The 11,912-nt window shown below is 41.0% G+C and overlaps 1 protein-coding gene across 1 annotated transcript in view; it reads left to right on the top strand.

Moving 5' to 3' along the window:
• pid1 (phosphotyrosine interaction domain containing 1) overlaps positions 1-11,912 on the top strand; it is a 37,692-nt gene that overhangs the window by 8,077 nt on the left and 17,703 nt on the right. The window contains exon 2 of the mRNA XM_079674383.1: positions 1,477-1,623. Within this exon, the coding sequence (XP_079530509.1) occupies positions 1,477-1,623 (147 nt within the window). The remainder of the gene's footprint in view (positions 1-1,476; positions 1,624-11,912) is intronic.

Raw genomic sequence — 11,912 nt, 5'->3', positions numbered from 1 at the left:
AGAGTAATCATTAGTTGCAGCCCTTGGTACATATATCAGAGACTCTTTAGAAAAAGTATTCTGCTATTCACTTTTTCTGGATCTTTTATGATGGAGGGAGCTGCAGACATGCCTGTTTTTCTTCCACAGTTGGAAGACATTTCATTCGCTTCTCAGATTTGTCTTGACCGTATCGAGGAAACCCAGTAAATGCCACCGGTCCAGATCAAGCATGTGGTTCTGCTCGGCTTCAGGAAACTCCACCGTACACTTTTAGTATAAGAGCTCTTGTTTTGGCGGTTTCAGCGAGGGTGAAGCTCCCTTCATCTGCTCTCCAAATTCCACCATCAGCAGAAATTAAACCTCTCACACCATCTCACTTCCAGCCTTCAGTTTTCACCACTGAGGGGTGTGTGTGTGTGTGTGTGTGTGTGTGTGTGTGTGTGTGTGTGTGTGTGTGTGTGTGTGGTGTGTGTGTGTGTGTGTGGTGTGTGTGTGTGTGTGTGTGTGTGTGTGTGTGTGTGTGTGTGTGTGTGTGTGTGTGTGTGTGTGTGTGTGTGTGTGTGTGTGTGTGTGTGTGTGTGTGTGTGTGTGTGTGTGTGTGTGCGTGCGTGCGTGCGTGCGTGCGTGCGTGCGTGCGTGCGTGCGTGCGTGCGTGCGTGCGTGCGTGCGTGCGTGCGTGCGTGCGTGCGTGCGTGCGTGCGTGCGTGCGTGCGTGCGTGCGTGCGTGCGTGCGTGCGTGCGTGCGTGCGTGCGTGCGTGCTCTGTACATCTTGAATGCTCTTGACTTGAATTTCATACTGGTATTTTTAACACGTCAAACCAAGGCTAAGGACATAATATCCTGAAGTCTCGTGAAACTTTATGGAGCGCCCAGCTGAATTTTGGTTTCTTACATTACATTTAGACATGTAAAAAATCCTGTATTTATCTGGGCTAGAAGCCATTTATTCTGTAAAAACGAAGAGTAAAACACAAAAAAACATATGATAAGATAACATTAGATGTACTATATTGATCCCAAGGTATTGCACATGAGTAAAACATATAATAAAATCTATTTTATTTGCATTTAATGGATTAATTAATTGTATTTTTGTTTTATTAATGTTGTTCTTGTTATATTCAGTGGCTGCTTTAATTGATTCTGTTTGGGGGTTTTTATCAATCAAGAAGTTATGTCTTATTATCTGGGAAGTGGAGGTTGGTGTTGTTTTTATGTTTGCTTTAAGTTTGGTTTTGGTTTGTGAGAACATTGTTTTACCTTTTGTGTACAAAAAAAATGGGACATAAATAATGTTTGATTTGATAATGAAGGGGAAAAAATGTGTGAAATTTTGTTAAAGCACTTCCGAGGTTTTTTCCGCTGATGGTGCGGAATTTGCTTTCTCTTGGAGCCTCCAGCAGTGTCTACATGAAGCTACAAATGTTGACCTCAAATTGTCTGCTACTGGTTTTTAAGTTTCTCTAAAGCAGTTCCTCTCTTCTCTCCATCAGCACTTTCAGACCATGCTGAAGACCAAGCTGAACGTGCTGACGCTGAGGAAGGAGCCGTTGCCCACGGTGATCTTCCACGAGCCCGAGGCCATCGAGCTGTGCTCCACCACACCGCTCACAAAGGGCCGCACTCATGCTGGGTACAAGGTAGGGTCACAAGAACCCCATAATCCCCCAAATCCAACCTGTGTTCCTGAACAGTAAATCCATAATAGCATTAATAGGAACCATAACCCAACTGTTTTCCCTTTCTTTTCGAACAGGCGTTTCATTCATCAACACACGAGGGGGACATTTTTGTGTCTGAATAAGTCGATTTTATAGATTAATATTCACAAATCCCTTTCATTCCTCCCACAGCGGAGGAATTTACAGTGTTACAGGAAAAGGTGGAGTGCAGACAAAGGCAGAAATGAGAACGTAAACGTATTAGATAAAGAGATTAATATAATCTATCATCCACGGTAAAAATTAAGCAGCAGCAGCGTGAAAAAGAGTGAACATATATAAGTATTACACGGCTAATTCTGATAGGTCAATTTGGACATTCCAGAGGTTGTGAATTCTCACTAACAGACCGTTGCTAAAGAGAACAGACCGTTGAATACTTTTTGAATCAGCAGAAGAAGACAGACAGGAAGTAAACACCAACAGGAACACAGTGTGGGATCTGTCAGTGTTTAAAGACTGCAAAAGTGGACAGCTACAGAAATCCTTGATAAGTGCTTACGTCTTTTTAAGTTACGTTACTGTCGCCGCAGTTTAAGGCGATGGTACGCCGAGAACAGACTAAGTTGGTATATTTGAGTATATTTTGAGTGAGTGAAGATGACCCTTTCTGTGTGTTCCTTTTAAACCCCTCACTGCACATTATCCCTTAAATATTACCATAGCAGTCAGAAATAACATGAATAAATGTTATGACAGGTGTATGTTGCACACCGCACTGATTATGGCACAACATGTTGTTAGAGTCTAAAACTGAAGTTTGTAATTCAATATTTGAGGTAATATTAAATCTGTGTGTGTGTGTGTGTGTGTGTGTGTTCTGGCACGGGTGCGTTTGTTTTCCTCGTCTCCCCGGCTTCCTAAGAGTCAGATTTAGAGCGTCACACAATGAGCTCTTTCTCTTTGTCCGTCGCCTCACTGCAGAAAACAAACAGGGCCTCAGATTAAAATAGCTGCCACGCTCTGTTATTACACATAACACTTCCAGTCCAAAGTCACTGTGTGTGTGTGTGTATGTGTGTGTGTGTGTGTGTGTGTGTGTGGGGAGTGGGTTGGTGGGTGGGTGTGTGGGGGGGAGTGGGTGGGTGGGTGGGTGGGGGGGTGGTTGCCTGCCTTGTAAGCATAACAAATAAAGTTGATGTGACTGTGGGCACACCGTGTGGGTTTTGTTACGTATGTTGTTTTTGGTCGCTGATGCTGTACCATTAACAAGCTTGTCAGAAAAGGAGCTTTTCAAATATCTCACGTAAACATTTTATATCTAGAAGTTGCATGGACAGTATATTTGCATATTCATGTTTAAAGAAGGCTTTCCTGGCAGGGAAGAGGCCAAAAGGGCTGACTCATCATCAGCACTTCCTTAAAGCTCCTGAACTTCAAATGTGAACATGAAGTGAAAGTCAGTAAGAAGAAGGTTACCGACAATTTAACCCTTTATAGCCTTCAACCCACCGGCCATACTTGCCAACCCTCCCGATTTTTGCAGGAGACTCCCGATTACATAGCCCTCTCCCGGTTTCCTCCCGGGGTCATATTTCTCCCGCATTTCTCCCGATTTCTGACCAAATCAGATTTACTCAGGACTGTTTCCACTCGGACTTTAATACAGCTACAGTATTGTTTGGTTTCCATGGTAACACGTCTCTTTAGTAGCACGCGCAACTGAAAGTTTGAGAGGGTGAGGAAGATAGTCACAGAAAACAGAATAAGCATGTTAATGTTAATCCAATACAGCTCCGGCGATCCTAGCACCCCCCCCCCCCCCCCCCCCCGTGCGGTGTTAAATGCTCCCGATTTCCGAGGTCTCAAGGTTGGCAAGTATGCCACTGGCACATTTCAAAAGTACGTTTCCTGTTTCAAAAAAGGACAAAATAGCGTAATTTAACCCAACCAGAAACTGCGAAAAGGAATTAGACATCAGATTTTTTGTGTGACCAAAGCTTTCATCAGGAAAAATAACTGAACCTTAAAATTGAGATATTGATTCGATATTGCTTAATTTTACATATCTTATTTAAAATGTTGCCAAAAACAACCCGTTAGCATCCAACACATCCTGTACAAAATGCTAAATTCAGCGTTTCTCAGCGAATAGTCTCTTTTTGAAACATATTCACACTCGAGAGAGGTTGTGCTGGAAGTAGAGGTTGTAGACATGTAATAGTAATAATATTTATAGCATGGGGAGCGCCCATTTACTCCAAATATTTCCAACGCTTGTGGGCACTTGTTGGATATATAGATTCCATCTTCTTGTAAAATAAGTTATCCAGGAAAATTAAACATCCATTATTCCCTTTTGCTTTGATATGAGGTATTTGAACCTTATTATATTACTATATATTATGGATGTAACGGTATATCGAATATCGCGATATCGCGGTAAATAGATCTCTCAATACCGTCGTGAGACTGAAAAAATCTACCGCGATTTTTTTTTTAAACCTTTATTTAACCAAACGGTCCCATTGAGATCATCGATCACTTTTTCAAGGGAGACCTGTCCAACATGGTTACAACATGAACATAAAACAACCGATAACACAAAAGGACATGGTATTTACAGGACTACATGTACATACCTAGACATAGACAAGTGTTCATATCTCGCCCTGTCAATAAGCCTCACCTTCTTGGCAAAAACTGTATTGTTTTTTAAGTGGTGGAGAGACAATGCACAGTTTTACCCACTGCCCAAAGGATGTCTCTCTGTCCCAGCAACATCAGTACCAAGCAAGAGAGTTTTTTCCACAGCAGGGGATATTGTAAACACCCAAACATCCCAGCTTCTACCTGGAAATGTGAACATGCTCATATTCCTAAAAGATAACCTTGATGATGCTGAGTGAGTGAGTTAGAGTTGAGTTACTTGATAAACTAAAGTGAAACTTTATTTATTCTATTGCAGGGTCTGATTATTATATTTTTGACACTTTAAAATACTCCTATCCTACTAAAATGCTGTACAAATCAGATTTATTATTTAATAAAGAAATTAAAAAATAAAAAATTCACATTTTTTTCCTTTATTTTTCAATATCGCGATTAATATCGTACCGTGGACTTTTTATCGCGATATTATCGTACCGTGAGTTTTTGGTATCGTTACATCCCTACTATATATATACTCTAGCATTTCTGAGTTCTCTCTTAGGCCACAGTAATGGGGCTTTCACACCAACGCGGTTCTAGGGCCGGTTCGGAGCTAGAGCCTGAAAAGCACCGGTAAAGTAGGAGCCCTGGTTAACTAGCAGGTTTTTATTATCTAATAATCCAATAAAAGAGGCTTTATAGGGAAGTGTTGTTGTATTAGTGACTACATATATTCTACAAACTAATGCTGTAGTTTTTCGAAAAAATGTATATTTAAGATCATAATGAAATAGTACATGTTGTCTGTGTTTAGAGCCGACAGATGCCCATCCATGTTGATGTGACACTGATAAACAACACAGCAAACACACAAAGCTCTGCACCTGCTGTTCATCATCAAGTCTCTGAAGACAGCTGTTATCCTGCCAGGCACAATAAAATCATCTCCTCTTGTAAATGGGAGGCGTGTGGCGCAGTGGGGATTGTCGTATAGAAGTCGCTTTGGATAAAAGTGTCTAACAAGTAACATGCAATGTAATGTATGTTTAGGTATGTTTATTTAAAGTGCTTCAAAAATCAAGCCGTTACAAACAGACCGTTTACACAACACTCCTTCACATTATCGTCAAATGTGCATATTAACTGCAACACTGATGGAAACTTCCACATAATGAAATAGTTTTAGAGAAGTGAGGTTTTCATAAATTTCATAAATGCAATGTTGAGACTGAAAATAATCTAGGACATAGACCAACACACTTTCTTGTGAAAGATTGGAAAGTTTAGTCATTGTTTTTAAGCAAAAATGCAGTACGAGCATTTATTGCTTGAAGATTATCAACCAGTACCTTTATATGTATTTACATGGATGCAATGTAGTCATTAGTTAGTAAACACACACACTTCCAACACCAGATATTGCCATGCTAGCTACAACATGCCATGTATAGAATACTACTCATGCACTCGTAGCTTTCAGATCGCAAAGGGGACATATTGTGAAAAACTCACTTTCTCTGTGCATCAACACACAAACTGGAAAACAAGACAACCAAGCCAGGTTAAAGAGGCCCTACGATGATTTAAAAAAAAAAAAATGTTATGTCCTATATGTATTTCAAAGTCAACTTTATTGTCAATCTTCCAGTTTGTGTGTACAGACAGAGAGATCGAAATGTATATAAAAAATATCTGCAAATATGTATACATACACATAATCAAAGACACATTTTTACATGTGCACACATTAAAGGTGGGGTAGGTAATTCACTTCAGAAACACTTTTTGTTATATTCCATGAAATGCTCTTAACATCCTGATAGCAATGAATACATGAAATGCTTTGACAATAAATACATAAATAAATGTAATCTGTGGAAGCCGTGGCGCTGTAAAAAGCAAAACCAATCATCTGAGCCGGCCCGGCTAAAGTAACTGGATGGCCTACCTGCCTGTCAGCCTTCCATCTGTGCACAAACTTATCTCGTGCCCTCATTGGTCATGTGCGCGTTCGTGTGTGTTGGAGGAGGGGCTCTGTAAGGAAGTCTGAAGGAAGGGGCAGATTTTTTTCGGCTGCGTATTTTCAAATTCTAGCGCACTCGAGCTGGTTTCTCCATTCTTACCTACCCTACCTTTAAGACCTAAATAAAAACACAACAATCAATATATACAAAATAACAGTCACTTCAATATTTGAGAATGTACATTGGTGCAAAATTGTCCATTGAATGTGCAAAATATTAGTGCATGTAAATGGTCTGCAAAGGTTAAAATCCCAAAGTTCCCTCCAGAAGAAGTTACTCTCCCACGCACTGCCTGAAACGCCTCCATTTAGTCCTTTGTTTGCTTCTGGGACATTGTGACATCACTAAGTAACACTCACGCTTCTATTGGCTAGCGCTCCAAGACATTGTACGTGATAGGCTGAGGGGCGGGACATCACTAAGCATTTGACCAATCATAACAGAGCCGGCCAGCTAACCAATCAGAGCAGACTGGGCTCTGGTTTCAGACAGAGGGTGAAAAGAGGTGCTGCAGCACAGGCAGTATGAAAAAATTGGAGACATGTCCCAGTAGAGACACAAAATACTGATATGAACCTGAGAAGAAGCAGAATATGTCCTCTTTAATGTGGACTGCCTTGTTGGGAAAACATAGGATTAAAGAAGCCAATCAGATTTGACTCTTCTTCTAATATAGCATGCAGGCTCATTAAAATACACCTCCCCCCATCGGAGTATCCCACTCAGTATTTCAGTGGAAAGCATCTAGTGGAAATCACTGCTATGAGAGAAGATAAATATTTATACATCGCCCTTGGTGTCCCTCTCTGTCTGGTGTGAATCGCAGCATCCCCCCGCTGCTCCTCTTCTGTACTCGCCGCTCTTTCCAGCATCACACAGACAGCCAAAGCAGCGTTGCCATGGATACTGCGAAAAGCTATTCAGCAGAATACCAGCCACACAAAAAAAAAAGACAAATAATTTCCCTCATCTGTCTGCGGCCTCCTTTATATACAAGTGTGTCTGCCTGCCGCCTGCATCTGTTGGCTTGTGTAACGTCCTGTCTGAGTCACTGTCTGCCCACCTGCTCCACTGTCAGAGCTGCTCATTTCAACGGAGGAAGCTCAGGAAACAAGCAGGGCTTTTTGCCCCTTCTTCCTGCTTCGCTTTGATATGATACAATACCCTTTTTTCTACATGCCTCATTTCAAACATTCCCAAAAATATACAGTACAGTTAGGTTCTGTGCTCTTTAGTGCATTTTCCAATTGCTGTATATAGAATATTCTGCAGAGTTTCTATCATATTCTGTTTCTATTATATATTTTATTTTATTTACTTGCACTATTTGATCTGTTTTTATTGTGTTGCCCTGTTGGAGGAGCCTGTGACCTAAGATTTTCATTGTCATAACTACACTGTAGCTATGCACGGCAATAAAAGCCTTGAAACTTGACATTTTGTTAACTATAAATGACTCAGTTTAGACCAAAGGTCACCGGACGAAACTTGACTTCAATACAATCAATATTGTAAATAGTTTATTATCAGAATCAGAAACATGTTTGTTGCCAAGTAGGTCTACACATACAAGGAATTAGCTTTGGTGTGTAAAGCCTCTAAAGCTCCTTACACACCAAACTGACACCAAAAAACACGCGTCACCTCACGTCTCCCGCGTCTTGGCCATGTTTCGCACTTGAAGACTTCAGCCGACGGCCAAGAAGCACGTACGAACTGCGCATGCGTGAGTGGCAATAATTCTCCTTACCAGCAGGCGGCGGTAGTGTGTATTCGTCATTCAAAAGAGGCAACAACCGGAAGACAGACTGCGTGATAACCGAGAGAAGAAGAACAGACTGCGTGATGTAAACAAACAACAAATAGCGTGTTCCATTTTCACTCTACAGCGAGAAGCTCATGGGGCTTTCCCCAACCTGTGTCGAGAGCTGGAGTTCAATGAAATCTCACATTTGCCTTCTTAATCGTTTTTTCACTTCCTTTTCGCTTCTCATGCACTGATTCGCTAAGCTGAACAGCCAATCAGAGTGATTTCATTGGCCGAAATCGTCTCGGTGTGTAAGGACCTTATGGTGCATTCCTAAACACAGAATGAAGACATACATTGAAGAATGTAACATATAAAGCAGGGGGGTCAAACTCAAATACACAGTGGGCCAAAATAAAAAAATGGGTACTAGTTGAGGGCCGGGCTGGTTCAATGTTTATTGCAGAACTTATTGAAATGAACTTATTGTACATATTAAACCTGGAACTAACAAAGCTTAAATGATTGCCTATAAAAACAACATGAAACATTAAATAATCAGTTGCATTCATTTCTTATGGCTCTATCTGCAGCTTCTCCAGAGTCATTTCTTATGATCACATTTTTCCACAGGCCAACAACAGCTTCAACAAAACTGTTTCCCTCAAAGAACAAACCAAACATGCCCTGTTGTCGTGAGAGAGAAAGTGCAGAAGGAAACATCCATTAAACTCAGGTTGCTGCTCTGTGATGCTAGTTCAGATACTTGGCATCTCATCTTGGGTGCAGGTTCATCAATGTTTGGGCTCAGGCTCTGAGCTGAGGAGACCCTCAGGATGGAGTGAAGGTGTGCGTGCAATATACCGGCGGGCCAGATCTAATAGGAATTAGAAATTATCCTGCGGGCCGAAATTAAATCCACCAAGGGCCTTATTTGGCCCCCGGGCCTTGAGTTTGACACATGTGTGATATAGAGGAATATTTACACAAATTAAAAATATGCAAAAAACATCAATAAATTACATTAAATTATGACAAAAAAAGTCCAGTAATGGAAAATAAAGTAGAGAGCAGTGCAGATTTAAAAAGAGCAGGGTTCACCGTGGTCACATAGCATGTGTTGCCCCCATTTCTGCCCCATTTTGGTCCAACTTGTGGGCACTTGGACAAATATTGGATGTATGGATTCTATCTTTTTCCATATTTTGTCCAATAAATGCACTTTCTTTCTTTAAATTCAAGTTATTTTAAAATCTGTTACTGCATAAACAACCTTTTTTAGTTTTTCCTCTAGCCACAATTGGGCTGTTTCCACAGTGAGTTAAATGTGACTGGAGTAGTAAAAGCAGAGTATAGTAGTATTGAAGGAAACAATGGGTCTTTTTTTGCCCTTTTTCCTGCTTGGCTTTTATACGCTACCATACAATATGATACCATTCATTATCCGGGTGTTTTATAGCCCCTCTCCTTCTCTTCCCACCCCTCTTTCCTGCCCTGCGTCCTCTCCCAGCCCACGGTTCTGCTCTCAGCTTAGACTGAAAGGCTGAAGGCTGCTGTGTCTCTGCCAAAGCTAACAGCTAGCGAGGATGAAAGGCCTCTTCTCTCTCTGCCTGCTGCTGTCAGAGCACTCTACTTCACATCCATTGAGAAAAAACGTCTTCAATGCACTTCACAGCAACGGCAGCTCCACAAATTATGGAATTACTTTGGACCCTTATCGCATTTTGTCACGTTTTAATTTAGTCTGTTTTAGTTTTAATAGTCTAATTTCCTATCACGGTAGTCAAAAAAAATCACTCCTGTAGGGACGTTCAGGTTTTAAAGCAGCAACAGGAAAAACAATTAAAACACAAGATAGGACAAGTGAGAGTTCACACAAGTCATGTTAGTATCCCTACCTAGCCAAATTACCTTTTTCATTCAGCTTCTTTGCATGCCTTACAGTAGATGAGCACAGGAGTGTCTGATTCACATCCATCTCACATTTGTAGCAGCCTGGTGGTGAGACAGTGGAAACTTAAAGCTTATCATTCACAATAATTTTTTTTAATAAATGCTACTGGAGCTGCAAAACTTTCAATTATCAGACAGCAAGACAATTAAGATTGTTTTGCTGTTTATAAATCTATTTTTGTATCTGTAAGCAACAACCCTAAAATATCCATGTTCCTTTCTCAATTGGGTTTTGCTTTGATATCATTTTGAGAAATATGCACATTCACTGTCTTGAGAATTACATGGACTGATCATCCTGTGCAAAAATAAAAAGTAAAGCCAGTGGTTCATGAGGTGTTTAACACAGACCTTCTCCGAATCTTGTACTATGACTACAGAAAACTCAAATTTGTTAATACATTTTTATGTACGTAATGTCTTAGTAGTCCCACAAAGAGGGACGTGTGCAATGTTACAGCAGCAAAGGGACAGTGCAAAAAACCAAAAGGAAGCTAAAATAAGTAAACTATTTAAAAACTGAAATCTATGGACACACTGAACACCGAAAATGATGTAGGTGTTTCTATATGCCCTTTGAGATCTCATCAGTTGTTTCTTATTGCTTGTCTGTACATTTTAAACTGATTTCCATTGTCTCCCTGACCTTGAAGTAGTATATATGAAACCTTGAAGTATAGGTGAAATATTACAGTGAGTTTCATGGTCCTGTCATGTCGCATGTTAGCAGCAGTGGTGCATTGTTTCACTCACAGTTCAGTGAACAGAACCAGTGTACAGTGTGTGATTCTTCCCCCTGACGTCAATCACACACCACGTCTTTATCTGATCTGTCAGCAGAGGCTGTTTGTCTCGCTGTGTTTGCTATTCTGTCGTCAGTCAGAGCTGAATGTACCGTCAGTTCTCGTGCAGTGAACACAACACACAGTGACCACCATTACATGATAAACAGCCGGGTGAGGTGACCCGCCTCCCTGCTCCTTGTTCAGTGTGTGTGTGTGTGTGTGTGTGTGTGTGTGTGTGTGTGTGTGTGTGTGTGTGTGTGTGTGTGTGTGTGTGTGTGTGTGTGTGTGTGTGTGTGTGTGTGTGTGTGTGTGTGTGTGTGTGTGTGTGTGTGTGTGTGTGTGTGTGTGATGTGAATTACTGTACAGTATATGTATAAAAACCTTTGTGCTACTCAAAGTCTGATAAATAGCCACATAAGACCAAGGGATGTCACGTAAGTTAGCGTCAGGGTTTGAAAACTACAGAGTGGTGCAAGGATTTCCTATTTTTGTAGGCCGACTCGGAAGTTAGCATCGCAACAACTCCCTCGAAACAAGCAATGGGATTTTTCATTGTATTTTGGAATATGGCACATTAGCACCACCACCTAAAAGGTTTGATGCTTAAATGCAATCTTCAGAAGTAATAAGCTGCAGTGGGCTATAAACAAACTACATGACTTCATGTCACCACCGCTAAGCTAATGGTGGCTAATGTACGGCGTGCTGTACATTAGACACTTGTTAGCATCCCCCATTTACTGACTTATTTTATGTCGTAGAACAAAAGCTTGTTTGACTGAGCTTGTGTTAACCACAGATCTTATTTCAGGTTTTCTAACCAAAGATACTTTCGAACTTCCACAAACTCCCGAACGAGCTAAAGTGCTCGGGTTTTAGGACTCATTCCTGCATCACTCTGTAAGTTGGAAAATGTGACGGTGTGGAGTTTGAAAGAAGTTAGTTTGACATGAAACTGCAAGCATCTAAATTAGGGAGAGGTGTTGAAAGGCAGTCTGGATTCAGGTTCAGTTTAAGTGGTGTTACTCTTCAAAAGAGGAGCCAGACTGGCAGCCGTTCAGGATTTCTTTACAGGTCCACTGATCCAGACAGCCAGACGAGACGTTA

Source organism: Notothenia rossii, assembly GCF_949606895.1.
Source record: "Notothenia rossii genome assembly, chromosome: 4".
NCBI lineage: Eukaryota > Metazoa > Chordata > Actinopteri > Perciformes > Nototheniidae > Notothenia > Notothenia rossii.
The sequence above is the reverse complement of the archived record's forward strand: the minus strand, read 5'-3'. Positions and strand labels throughout refer to the sequence as shown.